Genomic DNA, 22748 nt, shown 5'->3' with positions numbered 1-22748 from the left:
AGATTAGATATGAGATTGCAGGTAAACCAAAGAAATTTTAAAAAATTTGGAAGCCCTTTTTTGAATGTCTACCGACTGATCAATGAAAACTGATTGGTATGGAAGATTCTGAATCATAACAATGTTAACAAAATACTAATTCTTAATAATTAGGTATGTATAGGTTTTCAATTATCCAATTTTATTATTTATTTATTTATTTATTTATTATTATTATTTTTATTTATCTCTTTCCCTTTCTCTTGTTATCTGTATTGATTTGTACTCATATGTATATATGCTCTATATGTCATGTACATATGCAGATATTCGACTGAACTTGTGGATATGTGCAGGTATAGATTTTTCATAGAGAAATATGATTAGGTATCTGTACAGTTGTGGATGTACATGTTCATATGTATCTACATTTCAAATATGTTTCTTTATTATTATTTGCTGGCATGGGAGGGATTTGGGGTTTGTTCTTTAAAATGTGAAAAGCTTTAAATAAAATATATATATATAAAAAAAAAGAAAATACTAATGTCACATTATCAATCACAGGCGAAAGAGAAAGAGATGATTGAGGAACCGGCAGAGCAGGGTCAGTCAGATGTAGTGTCAGGTAAGGGTGTTGTATTTTATTGAAGGGATGATGACAATTCTTTTGGGGGGTGAACAATTTTTTTGAATGTTTACAGATTTCACTGGCTCACTGATTTACAATATGATCGGCTATTTTAATGTTTTTAAAGTTAGTTATTATGAGTATGGAAAATGTCTTTTCCTGCATTTACTCCGCTTCAGGAGTCAGACTGTTGACTGTAAACAACACAACAAACAGTGCAATAAATAGTTTTGAAGAAAAATTTGCTGTCATTGAACCTGAGAAAACTTTGACAATAATCATAATGACGTAGTCTCCATGCTATACTAATAAATATGATGAAACCATTTTTAACTGCGGGGACATATCTTTATTAGTACAATTCTGCTGTATTATTTGTGTCCCCTTCAAAAAAATGCTCGAAAGAAATTTTATATTTATTGTCCCCCTCTACTGTTAAATCAGATCTACGCCCATAATTATACGGGAGCAGAATGTGGGAGATTATTAAAGCTCCAAATTAACCTGCACATTTAGCTTAAATACGATCAGAGACAGTTTAAGAGCAGCAGCCTTGTGTGTTTAAGACTTTATTTCAGCTCTATTAACTTGTTTTAAAATGCTCAATCACACCCAATCATCAGTATTCTGAGAGGCAACAAGTCATAACTCTGCATTGTAAAACTGTCAAGGCTTCACTTGAGTAAATAATTGTGAATAATATGTGTCTGTGTGTGTGTGTGTGGTCTTGGTTATAGAAGAAAAACTGCTGAAACACTCATCAGAATCTGAAAGTAATAGTGTCATCAAGTGTGTGTTAGTGATGGAGAAAACTCAACATGTGATGGAGATTTAACTCTACTGTTGGTGTATTTGTGTGTCTTATGATGATCAAACTCTACATTAAGCTGTCGTTAATGTTAATTCAGAACAGTGAATGAATCTTGTAGAGCATTTATGAATCCTAGTTACTGACTCCTGATGAATGAGAGTGATCAGACATTTACTGAAGCATTATTAATGCACAGTTGTGCTGGTGAACATCAGTTAATGCACTGAGAGTCAACAAGAACTAACAGAGAACAACTTTACTGTCATCAACTAACATGAACAGATCAATAAATACTGGAATAAATGTGTTTTTATTGTTCAGTTCAAGTCAAATCATGAAGAAGAAGAAGATCAGAAGAGCAGAAACAAATGTCACACTTCATTTCTCCTTTATTCATTGAGCTGCTGGATTTCTCTACAGTTGATTCAAGATTTGACAGAGATTCAGACAGGATTCAGACATTTCCATGTTCATCATCACATTCTAATATCAGCAGTGGATTTGACATTGACTTTTATTATTTGTGCTCAAACAACGGAGAAACAATGAAGAAGATCAATCTGTAGACAAGAATGAGCTGATCTGAACACAGCAGCATCCTGGAGGACACTTCATCAACATCAATGATGACACTGATGAAGACTGAGACACACACACGCGCACACACACACACGCACGCGCACACACACGCTTTCGCTCTCACACACACCTACAAACGCACTCTCTCAAACACACACACACGCATACGCACACACACATAACAGTGAATACACACGCACACACACACACACATAAACGCACACACACATACACGCACGCACACACACACACAGACACACGCTTTTGCTCTCACACACACCTACAAACGCACTCTCTCAAACACACGCACACACACATAACAGTGAATACACACACACACACACACGCACGCACATAACAGTGAACACACACACACACACACATAACAGTGAACACACACACGCACTAACTCTCTCACACACACACTCACACTTACACACACGCACAAAAGCACGCGCACACACACACGCGCACACACACACACACACAAGCACACACACACATGCACGCAAACACGCACACACACACAAACAGACTTTCTCACACACACACACGGACACACACAGACACACACACATGCACGCACGCACGCATGCACGCACTCTCTCTCACAAACAAGCATGTGTGCACACACAAATACAGACTCACACACACACAAACATGCATGCACATACAAATAGACTCTCTCACACACACACACAGACACAGATGCACACGCAAATGCACGCGCACACACACACACACACTCACTGCTGCTGCTGCTGACTGCTCCTGCAGAGGATTCTGGGTAAATCTCTCGTCAGTCTTCAGCTCAGTTTCACTGATGATTCAGGATAAAGCCAAAACCCAGGGCAGAGCGGCTCAGTGAATGTGGTCTGGACTGAGTGGATGAGGCTCATTGTGTCTCTATAGATGTTGTAGAAGATCAGAGTTCCTGCACTGTGATCCACAAACACTCCTATTCTCCTGCTGAGCGGCTCCACTGGGAGATCAGTGTGTGTGTCATTGTGCATGAATGAGAAACTGGAGGAAGAGCATCTCAAACTCCAGGACTGAGCATTAGATCCAAACTCACACTCAGCACCTCCTCCCTTCCTCCTGATGCTCTTATATGACACTGATATACGCACATAATCATCTCCACTCCAGTCAATCTCCCAGTAACAGCGTCCACACACACTCTCTCTGCACAACACCTGAAGATGATCATCAAATCTGTCTGGATGATCAGGATACGGCTGATTCTCTCTCACACTCTTCACCTCTCTGTTCTCCTCAGACAGAATGAGTCGAGTGTCTGCTGTGTTTGGATCCAGAGTGAGGAAACAGACATCTGAACACAAGAACACACACATTTATAACCACAGCTGTGTGGGTGTGTGTGTGTGTGTGTGTGTGTGTGTGTGTGTGTGTGTGTGTGTTTGAGAGAGGGGGGGGGTTGTGTGTTTGTTTGTGTGTGCATGTGTTCACTGCTGTGTGAGTGTGTGTGTGTGTGTGTGTGTGTGTGTGTGTGTTTGTTTGAGAGGGGGGGGGGGTTGTGTGTACATGTGTTCACTGCTGTGTGTGTGTGTGTTTGAGAGAGAGAGGGAGGGAGTGTGTGTGTGTATATATATGAGTGTGTAAGAGAGAGGGAGTGTGTGTGTGTGTGCATGTGTTCACTGCTATGTGTGTGTGCCTGATTGTGTATGAGTGTGTGTGTGTGTGTGTGTTCACTGCTGTGTGTGTGTGTGTAAGAGAGAGAGAGGGAGTGAGTGTGTGTGTGTGTGAGTGTGTATGTCTGATTGTGTGTGAGCGTGTGCGTGTGAGAGAGAGACAGAAGGGAGTGTGTGTGTGTGTCTGATTGTGTGAGTGTGTGCATGCGTGCGTGTGTGTGTGTGTGTAGTCCTACATTTGTGCAGTCCTGCTGTAATCCTCTTCTCTCCTCCATGATCCAGACTGTAAACACACACAGATTCACATTCAGTCAGTACACAAACATCAGCCTAAAACACACACACACACACACTCAGGTTGTCCTTTAGTCAGTACACAAACATCAGTGTAGCATGAAATTAGCTCATTTTATGAATATTAATAATCAACAACAACGGTTTATTCTTAATTATTAATATTCCGGCTTAAGCTTCGGTCAGTTTGGTCAAACAAACATATGATTGTAAATGATCATGCTCGCGCGACCGAGCGGATTCCCAGATTATGAATATTAATTATCAACAATAACGAATTATTATTAATCATTAATATTCCGGATCAATTTATTGTTAACTTGACCAAACGAACACAAGCAGAGCCGCCGCTCTTCCGAGCGGACACTGTAATTTATTCATTTAGAAAAAGGGAATTTAATTGCTACTTCTTGTGAAGTAGATTAATCATTCAAAAGTTTTAAACAACTTATAATAGCAAGGCAGGGAAATCTGTATTTCAGTGACATTTTCTCGTGAGGCAAACAATACAATTCATTTGATTATAAATGGAATTTATTGACTAGTCAGACGTAACGAACAAACAAACGCACAAACATACATTAAACACAAAACAAAGGTAAACCACGTGGAGATATCGGGTCTATAGAACGTGTAACAGCAAAGAGACATAGTAAAGCTAGAAAATATAGATTTCAGGTAACAGAGTGACAAAACTTTCAGTTCCACACGCACCATTACGGACCACCAAGGTTATAAAAAACACCTTTTTGATAAAAGGGGCACAGCTTAATCGCATAACTAAAATCACCTGGTTTTTCATGTCTGGAGGTCTCTTTATGCGTCTCTCTTCCGTCGTGATGAAAACTACTCTTGATGTCCTTTGATGCGTGGAGTTTGTAATGCAGTTCGGACGAACACGATCGCAAACTTTAAACTGAATTTACTTTGCCGGAAAATAAAGAAAACGTGGCGGGAAAGTCCATGCGGCTGTGAAGAGCCGTGTGGCCCTTAAAGGGACCACCGTCAATGATGTTCCTTTTTGGGACGTTCTCTTTCTGCCCAGATGTTTGGGGGAAAGTGTGCTTATACCTGCGGGTCACGTGACAACCCGTACAGCATTCTGACCAATGATTTCAGGGGAAAGTTTGCGCGCGAACCTTCCTTTGTCTCTGGGCTGCGCGTATGCAAATTTGAGCGCTCGCCTAAAGCATGCGGACAGGCATTTAATACAGGGCTTTAAAGAATAAAACAATGCGAGTTATGGTCTCGATCTATGCATCATGTGTTATAAAATGTCGAGGGCATTCTATTGACACCAAACACTCTACAAGTACATCACATAGTTCCCATATCCTTACATCCTTGATGCTTTTAAAAAGGCCTGCAAGCGTGAATGTGTATAGTCTATATCAGGTATTGTACACATTACAAAAGTTAAATGAAATTAAACAAGAGATTTGGGTTATAAATGTCTTTGTTTAATTTTGAGGAATGTCTTGTCTGTGAGCAGAATGTTGGCTAAAGAGTTTTTTTTCCTTTTCTTATCTTATCTGTCACGTTCTCTTGAAGTAGGCAGAGAGTGGTTCTGTGAAGTCTCCCAGACTTGTTAACATGTCACCAAGGGATTACCAAGCCAGACTTTTCGTCACCAAGTGATTTTATTGTCCTGGCGATTCACCCAGATTGTTTTCTGGAATGTTAAATGGAATGTTTATCTCCAGAATGCAGGTTACAATATGTTACAGTCCCCCTCTTCCCAAACAACGTGGTTCGGAGAAAACCCGGTTGGTTGGGATCTAACTTAACTTGTTGGTTGGGCAGGAAGTGAGGGCCCCTCGATGTCCGTTCCTGAGTCAGCTGGACGGAGTTTCATTTCGATCAACGTGGATGCAGCTCCTTGGCGTTCCTTTCCTTTCCCAGCTTTCCGCTGAAAGGCTCGTGGGAGTATGGCGGTGCACTTGTTCACTGGTGCTTGCATCTTATTGAATGGCGAGGCCCTTGTTAATGTGTGCTTCCCTGTTGTCGGGAGGCACGGAGTGGTAGTTGTTCCGCAGTTTTCCAGAGATGAGTGATAGAGGAGTATAGTTGTGAGGTTGCAGTGGTCTTCTGGTGAGACTGAGGTACAGGATCGTGGCTGTATCCTGTGTAGGAAAGGAAGAGAGAGAGCGAGAGAGAGAGAGGGAACAGGGGAGAGAGTAGGTGGTGTCTGTGATGACTGTGCTTGGCTGGGCATTCTACTGTGACGCCGGCTGCAGGGTCTCTACCCCCTTTCCTGGCTTGTGGCCCAGTGTTTGTTACTCTGGTTGTGATACGTAGGTTTGACGGTTGGCTGCTATGCAGCTGAGCGTATACAACCAGGAGTCTTTGCCCTTCCTGTGTGATGTTGGTAGTGCAGGGTGGGTGCCTCTGTCCAAGTTGTTTACATCATCAGAAGATATGCCATGGTCTGGGCTGTGTCGTCGGTGCTGAGAGACACTCTACCCATTTGGTGTACTGGCATATGAGTTCAAGGGGAAGAGAAAGCGAAGGAGAGAAAAACACAAAAAAAAAAAAATTGTTGCTCCTTGTGAGCCCATGGAAGTGTCCCGCCCGATCCATCTGGGTGTCTGATCATGAGAGGATGGTTTCTCTGTTGCTGTGGTGCTCGGTGAATCAGCGCCCTGGGCATGTTTTGCTGTGTGCAGGGTCAGTACATTAGCATTACCCCCCTCTGGCTCTGAGGCAGCACGAACTGTGGTGTCGTGGGGTCTTCAGGGACAATCCAAAAAGGATTCACATGCACCAGTTTTTTTTTTTTAAGATGTAGGAGGTGTTGAGTGACATCTGTGTTGAAGCTGAGGTCAGACAGAAGGATCGGGTGGTAGGTGGGGTGAGTGGTGGAAAACTAACAAAACGAGACAAAGTAAAAGTAAAAAAATAAAACTGGTCTGACGTGAGGAGTCAGATGCCTACGTGGTCGCAATGTCGTTTGCGACATTTGTCGGGCTGGTGAGATTGGATGTGGCAGCTAGGCTAGGCAGGGTTGTTGGCTGCTGGTTACAGCTGCCAGATCTCGGGGTTTTGGTTGGGTGGTGACCATGGTCCACCGTGTGATGCACCTTCTTGGTAAGGGCATCGGTCCAGTCATTCAGGTCCTTGTCAGTGCCTGAAAGTTTGAACTGTTCTTATCTTCTTCTGTAGACGACCATGATGTGGTGGTCAGTGTTGTGGTCGCCTACTTGGGAAGAAGAAAAAGTGTTGACGTTTCACGGGCTTGTGGTGGGCAGTTCTGAAGCCTTTTGTTTCCCCCCTGGGAGGTGGAACGTGAAACAGAGTCTAGCAAGTTGGAGTCTGCAGCTAAGTGCACTCTGATGTCATGGGCTGCTGTGCTTTGAAGGGTTACAATGGTGGCTGCCATTTCTGCATACTGCGGTGGTTGTGGGAGCATCCATCGACACAGGTTGTGGGCATACCTTGGCACGCATTCTCATCCCAGTACTTGGGAGTACTTGAATGACAGGTTGGCAGAGGTGTAACAAGTGTCAATACAGTGGCCCTAGGGGGCCATCGGCCGCATGGCCGTACTGGCCTTAGTCTTTATGCCATCCCGGATGCGCTGACTGTTCAGTAACATGACAGGTTGGTGGCAGGTGTCTATGATGGCTTCTGTGCTCCAAAGAAGTTGGAGAATAGCTGTTGAAATGGCACCCACCGTGCAGAGCGATGTTGTTACACAGTCTTAGTATTTGCCTTCTGGTGCAAGGAGTGTCTTACTTGCATATGCTTAGACGTTGTCTCACTTCAATCGTGGCCAGCTGTTGACCTTCCATCAAACAGAAGGACAGCCCTTTTTGACAGGGTGGTCACGGGTCGAGAAGTCTTTGAACAGTTCTTAATGATGTGTCTGGAGTAGTTGCACCCACTTAGGGAGCTGCTCAGTTCGGAGACCTTGCTAGGCGGTAGTCTTTGCGCTAGCCAGTCAACTGTTGTAGGCCATGGACTATCTCCTTTGAGTGGCCAGACACGGTGGTACATTCATTAAGGGTGTCATCAACGTAGATGAGGTTGCCTCTAACATAAGCATCGGCATATGCTTTGTTCAGGAGGGTGTTGCTTTCGGCTGGTGAGTTGGCCTAGCCGACGGGGCAACTCATGATCGTTTAGTGTCTGTTGTTCAAGGTGAAAGCTAGCTTATGCTGGTCATTTGGATGTACAGGTATCGTCCAGAAGGCGGGGACCACATCAAGCGTTGAGGAGATGGTTGGTCCTTGAATTCTGGGCACTTCCTATTCCAGTGGTGTCGTTGGCCGTTGTGACAATGGCATTTGCTGATTTAGCTTTCTATGGTCAGGCACCCTTCGACCCTGGGCTTGAGGACGGGCCAGATGGGTGCAGCAGGTTTTGTTGCGTAGCCCGATGTCCTTTTTCCAGCATGGAGTTGGATATTTCCATGTGAAGGTCAGTGGGACTTGCAGTCTAAAGAGTCTTTAGTGAGGGCACCGTGGTAGTTATACAGGATGTGCTGACGTTTGTCGGTTGGCCTCATCCTGCGTGGCCTCAGCATGTCTGTTCTGTTGAGGAAAGTGCCCTGTCTTCATCCATGTTAGTGATGGGGTGACGAGTGGCTTGGCACACGGCGAGGAGTTAGTCCTCTGTGAGCTCACTTCTGCCTACCGGTTCTTTGTTTACTGGTAAGACAGACGTGAGTGTGGCGAGCTGGAATGGAACAGTATAGTCTGTGTTTTCTAAGCTCCCCTCTGGTGTCGTTGCATGTAGGGTGAGGCCACTAATTGGCCCAAGAGTTCAAAGTCATGGGACTCGTAGCTGACCAATCGTCCCAGTAGGTAGTCTTTGGGGATTTTTATGTCAGTTGCCATGCAGCTATTACACAAGACATATACTGTTCATGAGGACAGTTCAATTTAGGGTATGGCTTCCAGGTTGAGGCCCAGTTTTATGCCCCTTCTGTTGTTGGTTGGAAGAAAACCCAATGTATGGTTTAGAGTTCGGCCTTTCGTATGGAGAGCCATATAGAGCACCTGTTTGTATAGGCTGGCACCACAGAGTCTTGTTTGCTGATGACAGAGCAGGCCTCTGGCATGGTCTGGCCTGAGTGGGGCTTCTTGAGGGTGACAGCCATCGTGGTTGGCTGTGAGAAGTGTGGGTGCCTATCACCGGTCGTTAAAGGTGTCTATATATATGCCTGAAGATGTATCAGGCTATTAGCTCTGATGTGACCATCGTGCGGCGGGGCCGTGAGAGTTAGGACAGGATGGGTCAACCATCCGCCGTTCCGATTCAAGTTCAATGTGCAAATGCTGTTGGCAGTTGTCATGTGTGAGAGTTCAGCATTTGGACAGTAGTGTGTATGCTTGTTAGTTGAACACAGGTCTGGGGGTGTGTTCAGCGGAGTGTCGCACAGTGCGAGGCTGATGGCTGCTGGGTTTTCTACTCACAGTGCAAGTACAGTGTCATTCACAGTCCGGTTATTCAACATTAAGCCCTTTGAGGCCTGGGGCAGCAAGCGTTGGGGTTGCTAGCTGGTTTGAAGGCTGCAGAGTAGCGACCTTGACCCCGTCTATGTTGTTGAGTTTGGGTTCTCGCGGGTTCCAGCAGTTTCCCACGACCTCGGTGACCTGACTGTCTGTTGGGGTTGACCTGACGGCTGTGAGCGAGTTCTCGCACTAGGGCCCAGATTTTAAAGGGGTTCAAAGTTCGAAAGAGGTTCAAACATATCCAGCAGATCTTTACCATTCAGCAGCAGGTATGTGCCCATTGGCGACGGGTACACGGGGTGCACTGCAGTCATGGGGACAGTAGTTACTTGAATGGGAGCGATGTATGTGAGTTGAACCTCAGTTTGGCTATGATTTGCACCATCAGCCTGCCTGGTTGGCATTTAAGTGTTCGTTTTAGTCTCTGAGCTCTTGCTTTAAGTTACTCAAACAGGAAAGATGACATTATTGTGAGGTCTGCTTCCATGCTGACGCGCGTTTTTCATCTTTCTTTCATCTCCACGGTTACAGCCAAGTAGCGCGTTGTTGCCACACCATTTTGTTCAGGTTCCCCAAGAGTTGAAGTGCAGGGGCCTGAGCAGTTGTTTGTACGCAGGTGTGGCTGGTTGGTGAGCTGTGGCTCGGGAGGTAAGCAGACAACCAGACCAGTGTTTCCTGGTACCTGAGGTTTCAAGCATGGTGGCACTGGCTGCTTCTTGGGGGAAGCGTGATGCTGCAGTTAGATGCACAGTCTTTAGCTTGTGTTGGACTTGCAGTACTCTGCGGGGATGGAGCAGAAAGCAGGTGTTCAGGGGGGTAAATGGTTTTGGACCCCCCCTCTAGTCATAAGGAGTCTGGCTTGACTTCCTGTAGGGCCCCTTCAAGCTTTTTAGCAGTTCTGCTGCTCATGGCGCCACTGTGCCGTTGTTTGGTGTCAGGTTTTCACCTTTGGCTTTCTCTGGCGTGTAACTAGCTGGATGCTGGTTGCTCGAGCTCCTAGCTACTGCAGGTTGGTCATTCCTTGGTTGTTGTTAGGCTCCTTTTGGGCTGCTTGTGGTGAGTGGTTTGTCCCAGTGTGTCTCTGAGCATCCTGTCTGGTGTTGGGACATGCGCCTTCCTGGCGGTGCTGTCCTCTGCTGGCGGAGAAAGGCTTTAACTCACTGTTTGGAAGTCTTGCGGCTGGGAAACAGTAACGTGCCTTTTAAAGTCAGCTCCGGATGAAATTCTGAGACAGGGTAGCTCGTAGGTGTTTGATAGTCTTTCAAAGCAGTCTTTGTTTTGAACAGATTTTATGAGCTAAACTCTGCCGCTGTTGGGTGGTCAGGGCGTGGGAGCAGGGCATTGCCCGTGTGCAGACTCACCACAGAAAGCAGGCTTTTGAGAGAGAGAGGATCTGGAAGGTGAACTCCTCCTCCGTCCGTGGCTCATTTCCTGTCTTGAAGTAGGGTTGGTGTAGTCGACTGCAGTATGCTTGTGAGGTCTCGTGGCTGTTCTGAGACCCATGGCGACAATCAGTCCTTACTCTGACACGGGGTCAGGTAAAACACTCTAGTAAGAGCTCTTGCATCGGCTCGTAATCTGCTTTGATGGCACGGCGCTGTTGATTCAGGAAACTTCTTGCCTCACGGCTCGAAGTAATTCTCAGCAGATACAGTTTGTCACAGAGAGTGGCACTTGGCCTCTGTGTAAAAGTGTAAAAGTCAATGTCTTAGACTTAGGGGTGCGTGTCGTCGCCTTCAGCAAGGTTTGGGGTGAAAGTTGGCATTTCCCTGGCCAGCTGGTTCAAAGTCTTTGGCTGACAGATGGTGTCTGTCGTGGGGGACCCCATTGGAGGGAGTCCTGGCCCTGTGTTGCTGATGGGCGTTGCTGGAATGCTGGCTGGCGGGGCGGCATGAGTTGGATTCACCCCCCTCTGCTGGTCTATCCAGTCTTGGCTTTTGGGCTGACTGCGGCACTTCCCCTTTCGGATAGTCACATGGGTTGTAGGAATGTGACAGTTTTGGGTGAACTCTGGTAGGTTCATGCTTAAAAGTCTCTTTGTTGGGTTCCGTGTTGGAATTTTGCTCGGGCCCTCAGTTGTTGACTTTAGAGGCTTTGGCCCGAGCTTCACTGTCTTTAGTTCTGCTCTTTACAATAGTGTTTCAGCTTGTAGCTTTACACTCAGTTCATCTTTGGCTTTCTCCTCTCGTCGCTCCTTGTGTGTATGTGTCCGCTTGTAGCTCCATCGGGGCGCGTGTAGTCCGTCCATTTGCTCCAGAAGTTCGGCGTCCTTTTCCCTCGTCGTCTTGCAGGCGTCCTGGGCTCGATGCTCCAGCTGGTTGAGACCCTTTCCTATGGGTCTGGCCGGTGCAAGGGTGAGGTGTGTCAGGGCCCTGGAGAGTTGAGTCTGGGCTTGGCTGTCATGGCTCCGGGCTAGGTCGTTCGCCCTCAGCGGATTAATGCAGACGTCCAGCTGTTCTCTGCTTGGCCGCTGCAGCTCCATGGCGTCGTTGGGCAGGAGGTTGTGGGTTAAGCACTTAACCAGGCCTCCAGTTGGTCCCAGTGAGCAGCGGGCTGGGCGCACTTGACATGCTGGTCTGTTGGGTGAGACAGAGATCACAAGGGAGAGAGAGAGAGAGCCACATGGCCAAATCGAGTGGATGTTAGCATTGTGATATGTTATCAGTCTGACAGGGTTGTCAGCTAGGGGGTATGTGCCGGCTAGACGTTGGTCCTTCTAAGGATCCTCTGGGGGCCGGACAATTCGGATGTCGAATTTGGGTGGCTAAATAACAGTTGATATCTACGTACTGGCCTCAAGGCTTTTAGTCATGCGCCAGGCTGTGCAAATTATCAATCAATTATTTAAATGACCCTGGTGGTTCTCAATGGCGTGGTCTCTGAGCAGGTCAAAGTAAATAAAAATAATTAAGTAAATAAAAATAACAGTAACCCAAGAACAAAATGAATAATACTAACGATAAGTTAGACAAAAAGGCACCTCGCTCGGATGAACGAGTGTACAGGGAAAGTAAAATGAAAGAAAATACTAATATGGATATCAGTAACTATGAATAAAAATAGAACTAAAAGACAGACCAGGATGAGAAGAGAGAGAGAGAGAGAATAGCAAAACCTATGGGCATGTCTAAAACGTTCGTTTTAGTCTCTGAGTGGGCTAAGTTGGACTAGGTTTTACATGCTATTTACACTTGGTGGTGAGTGAAAGGCATTTAGATGAAAGTCGCAAGAGCGTGCTATCTGGCTAGACTTTCCCCAACTCCTACTGCAGTCGCTATCAGATCACTTGCCTATAATGTAACTCGGTTGTGAACTCGCACAGCGTAGGCTTTTAGCACAATACGTAGCACTCAAGAAAGTCACTGACCGCCTGGCATGATTCAAAATTGGGTTTTGCCTGATGATTCCGGTGCCGCACTAGGCCTGTAGAATGAGGTGGCCAATCTCATTCAGGCGGGCACGTGTGTGGAATCATGACAGGGTAATTAACCAAGATTGATCGTATGCCAGTTGACACGGACGGTGCTTCTTGGAGTACAATTGCTGATGCCACTGTGATCCACACAAGCCGGAGAGACAAAACGCCAAGGTATCTAACGCATCTCTCAGCAGGGGTCAGTTATGTCAGACAGATGAACCCAATCTTTTGATCTGCAACCTGAATAACCTGTACGCTTAACCACACAAGCACAGAGGACTCGGGTCCGGATACGGGCAGTACTATGGATCTACTATTCTGGGCGAGCCAGTTGGAGTAGGAATCTTAGTATGCTGTAGTATCTGATGGATAGAGAAGGTTATCACCCTGTGATGGAGGGAGGCTAAAGGAAAATTAAAACGGCATAGAAGAATTTAAAAGAATAATCATAATAATCCCCTATAGGTAAAAGCAGTACAGGACGGCTTAGAAAAAGTAGAAAGAGTGCCTTGGTATTCAGGGGCATCTACAAACATTAATGGGTTAGCCCAAAATGTTTTGATCAGATGTGGGATCTATAGATCGATAGCTCTGAATTTAGCTTCAGACTAATACTTGCCCTAATATAGTTATACTTTCCCTATAACCTAGGAGGTGAGGGAATAAATAAGGCATGAGAAAAAAGATGGAGTAAAAAAAAAATCAAAAGGGGAGAAAAATTATGCCTATTATGATAATAATAGAGAGATTAAAGGCTATTCCCCAAATAGCAAAACCAACAAAATTAAAATTAAACATGACCTAAGTGTAGAATAGATTATTGGGAACTTGATTAAAAATCAAGTAATAACAAAATAAACTGGACCACGGTATTAAAATGAAAAAGACAGAAGGCAGAAAATTAATAAAAAAAAATTGAAAGTAACAAAATAATTCATAATACCAAAAGAAATAAAAACAGACCAATAATCTATACTCAGGTAACTAAACTATTGTTTGGATAAAATGATAACAGGGAAAATAAAATGCTTAATCGAAATTAAAACAAATTAACTCCAAACTGTTTGACCATTTCAGACCACTTGAGACACAATGGTGGGCGGAACTGATGTGAGGAGAGCAGAAGGAGACAGGGGGAGATGTTTCCGAGTTGCACTTCACATTCGGTTAGCCTTGTGCTAAAGTTTGTTAGTTACAAAATGTGAAGGGTTGGTTTGCTTAAGCATTAACGTTAGCTGGCGTTAGCCGCTACCAAGTTGTTACGAGATACGCTTCGCATCCGGTTAGCCTTGTGCTAACAGTTTGGTAATATTAAGACGCGAAGGGTTAGTTTACTTTAAGGCTAGTCGTTAGAAGCTAGCGAGTGGTTTTGCCCTGTGAAGTAAACCGCGTCACCAACTCTGCCTCCTGAAAGGCGGATCTTATGCTTTGGGGTGGTGACTACGTCATTCACGCATGCGTGCGCGCGCACGAGTTACGTGGACGAGGAGTCAATGAGCGCTCGAAGAGCGGATTGATGAATGGGAGAAGCTCTCATTCATAACTTGGTATGCGGCTGACTTCACAAAGGCAAAGCGCGAACCACCAAGATTCGCATAAACGGTCATTATATATCATGTTGCCGTAACACTGATAATAATATTCGACCATTACAATTAGACAAACAAACATAAAATGCGAGACGTCTCTCGAGGCGGTGCACGTTTGTACACAGATTTGGTCCGGACGAACATAACTGAAATATGGGAATTCACATCCATATCAGATTTCGGTACCATTTAAAACACGCTTATGATTCTGAGAATTCCTTTCGTCAGAAAGCGGTTAACAGGCAAGCTTGCAGCTCCCAAATACATTAATTTAGAACCGTCCAGCAGTTCTGAAATTAATTTCGCACGGCGGCGAAGCAAAGAGGTTAAACGTTAGGCAGCTAATCTAACAGTTTGAAACCACGGGAGAAATAGGCTAGAGGTTTTCTAGCTATAAGAAGGCCTTTAAAACGGACAGGTTTGGGGTTTCCAAACTGTCTTACAAGCGCTGAGAGAGGTGTCTTTTCCTCCGACAGGCACACTAATATATTTAAATGATTTGCGGAACGTGCGTCTCAGCCAAAATCGATTTAAAATATATGTGAACTGCAGTTTAAATTGTTACACTCTACACGGGCAGCTCTCTGCTGTGTTTAGTGAACAGAATGGCTGGAGAAGGCGTTTCGTCCTCCCAGTTTTGAAGAAAGGAAATGCTTCTCGCGGTCCTTTTTTTTTCTTCTATATCGCGCTTAATAAATCACCATGAATTGAAAAGTTTGTTTCAGAGAAAATGTTTGAAAAACTGCCCGCATTCTCCACCAATATATGTAGCATGAAATTAGCTCATTTTATGAATATTAATAATCAACAATAACGGTTTATTCTTAATTATTAATATTCCGGCTTAAGCTTCAGTCAGTTTGGTCAAACAAACATATGATTGTAAATGATCATGCTCGCGCGACCGAGCGGATTCCCAGATTATGAATATTAATTATCAACAATAACGAATTATTATTAATCATTAATATTCCGGGTCAATTTATTGTTAATTTGACCAAACGAACACAAGCAGAGCCGCCGCTCTTCCGAGCGGACACGGTAATCTGTTCATTTAGAAAAAGGGAATTTAATTGCTACTTCTTGTGAAGTAGATTAATCATTCAAAAGTTTTAAACAACTTATAATAGCAAGGCAGGGGAATCTGTATTTCAGTGACATTTTCTCGTGAGGCAAACAATACAATTCATTTGATTATAATGGAATTTATTGACTAGTCAGACATAACGAACAAGCAAACGCACAAACATACATTAAACGCAAAACAAAGGTAAACCACGTGGAGATATCGGGTTTATAGAACGGGTAACAGCAAAGAGAAATAGTAAAGCGAGGAAATATAGATTTCAGATAAAAGAGTGACAAAAATTTCAGTTTCACACGCACCATTACGGACCACCAAGGCTATAAAACACACCTTTTTGATAAAAGGGGCACAGCTTAATCGCATGACTAAAATCACCTGGTCTTCCATGTCTGGAAGTCTCTCTTATGCGTCTCTCTTCCGTCGTGATGAAAACTACTCTTGATGTCCTTTGATGCGTGGAGTTTGTAATGCAGTTCGGACGAACACGATCGCAAACTTTAAACTGAAAGTTACTTTTACTTTGCCGGAAAATAAAGAAAGTGTGGCGGGAAAAAGTCCATGTGGCTTAGAAAGCCACGTGTGGCCCGAGGGCCACCGTCAAGGATGTTCCTTTTTAGGACGTTCTCTTTCTGCCCCGATGTTTGGGGGGAAGTGTGCTTATACCTGCGGGTCACGTGAAAACCCATACAGCATTCTGACCAATGATTTCAGGGGAAAGTTTGCGCGCGAACCTTCCTTTGTCTCGGGGTTGCTTGTATGCAAATTTGAGTCCTCCCGCAGCCTAAGGACGGTTTTTAAATCAGGGCATTAAAAAAATTGCAGGCCGTCCCTGTTATTATCATGCTCTATGCATCATGTGTTATAAAATGTCGAGGGCATTCTATTGACACCAAACACTCTACCAGTACATCACATTAAAGGTACATTAACATAGTTCCCATATCCTCACATCATTGATGCTTTTAAAAAGGCCTGAAAGAACGAATGTGTATAGTCTATATCAGGGATTGTACACATTACAAAAGTTAAATGAAATTAAACAAGAGATTTGGGTTCTAAATGTCTTTGTTTAATTTTGAGGAATGTCTTGTCTGTGAGCAGAACGTTGGCTAAAGAGGTTTTTTTTTTTTCTTTCTTATCTTATCTGTCATGTTCTTTTGAAGTAGGCAGAGAGTGGTTCTGTGAAGTCTCCCAGACTTGTTAACATGTCACCACGGATTACTAAGCCAGACTTTTCGTCGCCAAGTGATTTTATTGTCCTGGCGATTCACCCAGATTGTTTTCTGGAATGTTAAATGGAATGTTTATCTCCAGAATGCAGGTTACAATATGTTACATGCGTGTGTGAATGTATGTTTCCTAGTACTTGGTTGCAGCCGGAAGGGTATCTGCTGTGTAAAACATATGCTGGAATAATTGGCGGTTCATTCTGCTGTGGCTACCCCTGATAAATCAGGGACTAAGCTGAAGGATAGTGAGTGAGATAGGTAGGTAACTAGTCCTCTCATACTATTGATACAATATTAAAAACTAACCTACATTTACAATTTGTATGTAAAATGTTTGTTGCCAATTTTCTGAAAGTATCCAAGCAGCATCACGCCCTGTAATACTGTACAACATTGCTCATAAAGTCGGCTCATGTATCATCAATCTGACGCAAACTCACAGCGTTCAGCATCAAGTTTTGTGGCCGTTAGATCAAAAACATCAGCTGCTATTCACGTTCATACACTCTAATAATAGTTCTGTAGGCCTGTCTGTCTTTATAAATAATGTCTTACATTTAACACTGAATTCTGCAGTGTAGGTTTACTGTTATAGATGGTGCTACAGTGCACGGTGCTCTGCTATAGCACTGAGTAAATAAGTAGAGCAATGACCAAGCAGTAAACTCCCACTCTCCCTCGTGAAGCTAACACAGAAGTACCTGAAACTGCAATTCATGGAAATCCTGCTAGTCCTGGCTCCATATACAGCAGATTTCTATTGAGCCCACTGTTAAAATGGCCGACTTTACAGCAGGAATAAATGCTTTTACAAAAACAAATACAAAGAACCGTTTAGCTTCGTATGGCTAATATTAGCCTTCATGATAACTGTGAGGGGGTGATGTTTTTTATGACTCATCCGTTTCCTTTGTATTAGGTGATATTAAGTCTGCATAATTAAGGGCGTGGCCACTTGAGTGACAGCTAGGTCTCGCTGGTCGCTGTTTCCTCACCTCAGCTGATTCCGGCTGATTAGCCGCTGAACTCGATGTATTTTTGTGTTGTTTATGCGGCTTTACACAGTCAGTTGCCTTTTGGAATTGTCTCCTACAAGAATCAGATGATATGGCATGCTGTGTGCACTTCACTAACCGTTCATGTGGCCTCCGTTTCCCAGGTGAGTGAAATGATATACTTATATAATATCTCTATAAATGTATTTGTTTTGTATAAGATCATTCATCATTTAAATGCTCTTTAGATCTGTAATGCACTCCAGAATCTGTCAGATTGATTAGCTGCAGGCTCTAGATCAGTCATCTGAAGTGTTGTCATACAGTGTTATGCTGGAGTTCATCAATAGTCTTGTCTTCTTGTGTTAAGTCTTGTGTCCTTTATTTGTCCTTTGTTTATATGGTGCACGCTTGTTCAACACGTTGGTAAACACTTGTTGTCTTTAAAAGCGCTTTATAAATAAACATTGTCTTGACTTGACATTGAATTATTAATCCTGTTTGCTTTTTGAGCACTGTTGAGCGAGTTCTTAAACACCTGTGATTGGTCATTGTGTTCCTCTACAGAAATGATGATGCTGATGATTGCGCTGATCACAGCTGACCCATGACAGATGCAGTGGAGAAAACTCGTTCTACAGACAGCCTGGATCCACAAGTATCACCGATAGCTTACATTTAAATAGATTTGTCTTTTTTATTCAGAGTCAACTCCTAGATATGATCATATAATCATTATCAATGTGCAGAAATGAATAAAATCACATACCTGCAATTTTTTTGTTTATTCTTCTTCTGCCAATTGACTTAAAGGGGCTCCACATTTGGTAACACAATATGTAACTGTCTGTAGTTAGTGGAGAGTCACTTACCTCAATGTGTCCAGTTTACAGTTCACAGTCTTCAGTCCATCAGAGAACTTCTTCACTCCTGAATCCTGGAGGTCATTGATACTCAGGTCCAGCTCTCTCAGCACACAGTTTGAGGATTGTAGAGCTGAAGACAAACTCTCACAGCACTGAACAGTGAGATTACACATGGCCAATCTGAGAAAGAAGAACACACATTACCAAAAACCACACTGTTAATGTGATCTGACTGATGTAACAAAGCAAAAAATCAATCAATCAATCAATCAATCAATCAATCAATCAATGAATTAGATGCTTAAACTCAGACCTCAGTGTGTCCAGTTTACAGTGTTGACTCTTCAGTCCATCAGAGAGAAGCTTCACTCCTGAATCCTGCAGGTCATTGTTACTCAGGTCCAGCTCTCTCAGCACACAGTTTGAGGATTGTAGAGCTGAAGACAAACTCTCACAAGAATCGGCAGTGAGTTTACATGTCATCAATCTGAGAAAGAGCACACATTACTAAAAACCACACTGTTAATGTGATCTGTCTGAAGTAACAAAAAAAAAAAAAAATTAATCGATCAATCAATCAATCAATCAATCAATCAATTAATCAGATGCTTAAACTCAGACCTCAGTGTGTCCAGTTTACAGTGTTGACTCTTCAGTCCATCAGAGAGCTTCTTCACTCCTGAATCCTGCAGGTCATTGTTACTCAGGTCCAGCTCTCTCAGCACACAGTTTGAGGATTGTAGAGCTGAAGACAAACTCTCACAGCACTGAACAGTGAGTTTACAGCTCTGTAGCCTGTGAGGGAAAGCAGAAATATTGATTTTGCATTCATCTAGCAGGGGTAATCCAAAGCAGAGACAAAAACAATTGAATGGTGTGTATTAGTTTGAGAAAAGATAAAAATCTCTATATGGACTCTGTAAATAATGAATTTTAGGGAGAATCGTTAAAGCTCTCTCAGCACACAGTCTGAAGATTGTAGAGCTGAAGACAAACTCTCACAAGAATTGGCAGTGAGTATACACAGGACAAATCTGAGATATAAGGATTTGAATCAAATTTACAGTGTAATTTTTAGAAATTCATCTGATGTAAATAATAATTATAATTAATCAGTCAGTCAATCAATCAATCAATCAGGTGTTTGTGTTGCATATTTAGTTGATCATTATCTTGAGTTTAATTAGAGTAATGTGTTCATTATACAAGTAAGAATTAAAGAGCGCAGGTCACTTTAAGAGTTTGGACAGACAGGATCACAAGTTTTTGTCAGAGTGTGAGTTTTGTGGAACAGGAAAGTGAAGGACAACAATAGAAGTATAACAGTTCTAGTACATTTTGTGTCATCTTTACCAACATAACAGTTTGATCTCAGACCTCAGTGTGTCCAGTTTACAGTGTTGACTCTTCAGTCCATCAGAGAGAAGCTTCACTCCTGAATCCTGCAGGTCATTGTTACTCAGGTCCAGCTCTCTCAGCACACAGTTTGAGGATTGTAGAGCTGAAGACAAACTCTCACAACACTGAACAGTGAGTTTACAGCTCTGAAGGCTGTGAGGGGAAAAGAGAAATAATGATTTTGCATTTATCTATTAATCCAGAGCAGAGACAAAAACAATTGAATGTTGTGTTTTAGTTTGAGCAAAGGTAAAATCACTATAAGGACTCTGTAAATACTGAATTTAAGGGAGAATCCAAGGCTGTAAAATAAACATAAAATTATTCTTAAGCTAACAATTCACAGTTTTGTGTGATAATTAATTATTAGTTATCATTATTAAAAACTTTTTCCAAACTCATGTTAACATATTAGAGCTATCAGTTTTGAAATGAGATTATATTATTGTATTGTGTAAAAAGAGAGTCAAAGTATTGAAAAGAATGTCTGAAAGTGGAGTAAACATAAGCAGAACAGATATTGTGTACAGCAGGAGATCAGTGATACATGTTTGATGTGAAAGCACAAATAGTCTGTGCTGTTTCTGCTCTGCACACATTTGACTCATGGGCTGCAGATGTTTTGCAAATCGATGTGTGAAATGGGCATAAGTGTATCCAGAAAACTCTTACAGTGCTCTTCTGGTGTTTCTAACCACTGGCATTAGTCTCATCAGTGCTTCATCAGATCTTCTGTACTTCTGCAGTTCAAACTTCTCTTGAGTCTCTTCTGACATCAGGAGCACAAACACCAGACCCGACCACTGAGCAGAGGACAGATCCTGTGATGTGAGATTTCCAGAGCTCAGACTCTTCTGGAGGTCCTCCACAAAGTCATCCTTCAGTTCATTCAGACAGTGGAAGAGGTTGATGGTCCTCTCTGCTGATTTCTCCTTCTCTATTTTCTTTTTGATATAGTCTGTCGTGTCTTTGATGTTCTCAGTTTTGAGCTTCAGTTCTGGCAGAAGCTCCTTCAGGTCACTCTGATTGGACTCCAGTGAGAGACCCAGCAGGAAGCGGAGGAAAAGGTCCAGGTGTCCATTCTTGCTTTGCAAAGTCTTCTTGACTGCATCCTTGTGAAGTTTAAACAGGTTCTTTGTAGAGAGTTTCCATGTTAGTTCCTTTTTCCTGCAATCAAGAAATGGATTTGCTTTCTTGTCTTTGTAAGTGAAAAACACATAGAGAGCAGCGATGAACTCCTGAACGCTGAGATGAACAAAACTGTACACCTGTTCCCCTGAGATGGGGTTTTCCTCCTGAAACATTCGAGTACATAACCCAGAGAACACAGACCCTTCCTTGACATCCAGCCCACACTTCTCCAGATCTGTTTTGTAGAAAATCAGATTTCCTTCCTGCAGCTGTTCAAAGGCCAGTTTCCCCAGCTTCAGAACAATGTCTTCAAAAGACCAGGCATAGGCTTCAGGTTCAGAATCGTTGCTGTATTTTTCTTTCATCTGCTGCTTTTGAGACAGTAAGTAGCTGCTGTACATCCCTGTGAGAGTTGTGGGTGTTTCTTCATTGCTCTCTTGACCCAGCAGAGGCTGAAGAACAGTGAGAGAGATCCAGCAGAAGACGGGGATGTGGCACATGATGTACAGACTCCTGGATTTCCTGATGTGACTGATGATGTTTCCAGCAATCTCAGCACTGCTGTTTTTGATGAAGTACTGCTCCTTCTGCTCATCACTGAATCCTCGCACCTCAGTCACCTGATCAATGTAGATTTGGGGTATCAGACTGGCTGCTGCTGGTCTGGATGTGATCCAGATGAGGGAAGAGGGCACAAGCTCTCTCTTTAAGAGATGTGTTACTATCTTACTCACTGTCATTTCCTTATCAGCATCTGTAAATCCATCCTCCTCTTTAAAGTTCAATTCAAAGCGATATTCATCCAGTCCATCAAAGATGAACATGACCTTGCCTTGTTTTTCAGGAAGAGAGCTCAGTCCTCCACTGCTAAAGAAGTACTTGTTAAGCAGACCTATGAGACTGTACTCTTTTTCTTTAATCAGATTCAGTTTACGGAACGGCAGTGGAAATATGAAGACTATTTCCTGATTGTCTTTTCCTTCAGCCCAGTCAAGGATGAATTTGTTGACAGAGACAGTCTTTCCCACTCCTGCGATCCCCAGTGTCAGGACTCTTCTGTTTTGTTGACCTGTGTCAGGCTGAACTTTAAACATGTCATTACACTTGATTGGTTTATCCTCGGCTGTCTGTTGGTTGTGTTTTGACTCTATCTGTATCACCTCATGGTCATTCTCTCTTCCTCCAGTCTCGTTCTCCACCACATATAGATCAGTGTAAATATCATCCAGCTTCTTCTGGTGACCCGTCTGTGAATCACCAATCAATATCTGCTTATAGTCCTCCTTTAACTTCTCCTTTAGTTCATGGCTGGTGTGTGTGTAATCAACAGGAGGGGATTTACAGGTCTCTGAAGCTGCACCTTTACAAGAGAGAGGAACAATTAGTGTTTTTATTAAAGTGAATTATAATTATGTCCTGTGCTTTACAATACTAAAAAATAACAACAGCACTCATGAAGTCGTTTGTTTCATCATTTAAATGACGTGACACCTGTATGGTGTTGAATGAGCAGGGGTAGCTGATTCGACTTGAATCTTATATTGTATTGATGTAAACAAAGTTGATCACTCAGAGTAATGCAGGATGTTTCAAAAATAATTCTCCAGAATTACAGTGTGTCTATTACAGGTTT

At 43.2% G+C, this 22748-nt stretch overlaps 2 protein-coding genes across 3 annotated transcripts in view; both read right to left on the bottom strand.

Moving 5' to 3' along the window:
• LOC141381695 (uncharacterized) overlaps nt 1-22748 on the bottom strand; it is a 287837-nt gene that overhangs the window by 251774 nt on the left and 13315 nt on the right. The window lies entirely within an intron of this gene.
• si:dkeyp-123a12.2 overlaps nt 1793-22748 on the bottom strand; it is a 29480-nt gene continuing 8524 nt past the window's right edge. For both annotated transcript variants that reach the window (XM_087247108.1, NM_001445200.1), the window contains exons 3-9: nt 20657-22475; nt 19964-20137; nt 19208-19381; nt 18900-19073; nt 18593-18766; nt 3889-3935; nt 1793-3333 (exon numbers count right to left, since the gene is read on the bottom strand). In XM_087247108.1, the coding sequence (XP_087103234.1) occupies nt 2807-3333; nt 3889-3935; nt 18593-18766; nt 18900-19073; nt 19208-19381; nt 19964-20137; nt 20657-22475 (3089 nt within the window). In that variant the 3' untranslated portion in view covers nt 1793-2806. The remainder of the gene's footprint in view (nt 3334-3888; nt 3936-18592; nt 18767-18899; nt 19074-19207; nt 19382-19963; nt 20138-20656; nt 22476-22748) is intronic.

This window comes from Danio rerio, chromosome 4 (genome assembly GCF_052040795.2).
Source record: "Danio rerio strain M-AB ecotype USA chromosome 4, GRCz13ab, whole genome shotgun sequence".
Taxonomy (NCBI): Eukaryota; Metazoa; Chordata; class Actinopteri; order Cypriniformes; family Danionidae; genus Danio; species Danio rerio.
This window is presented reverse-complemented; position numbering and strand designations above follow the sequence as displayed.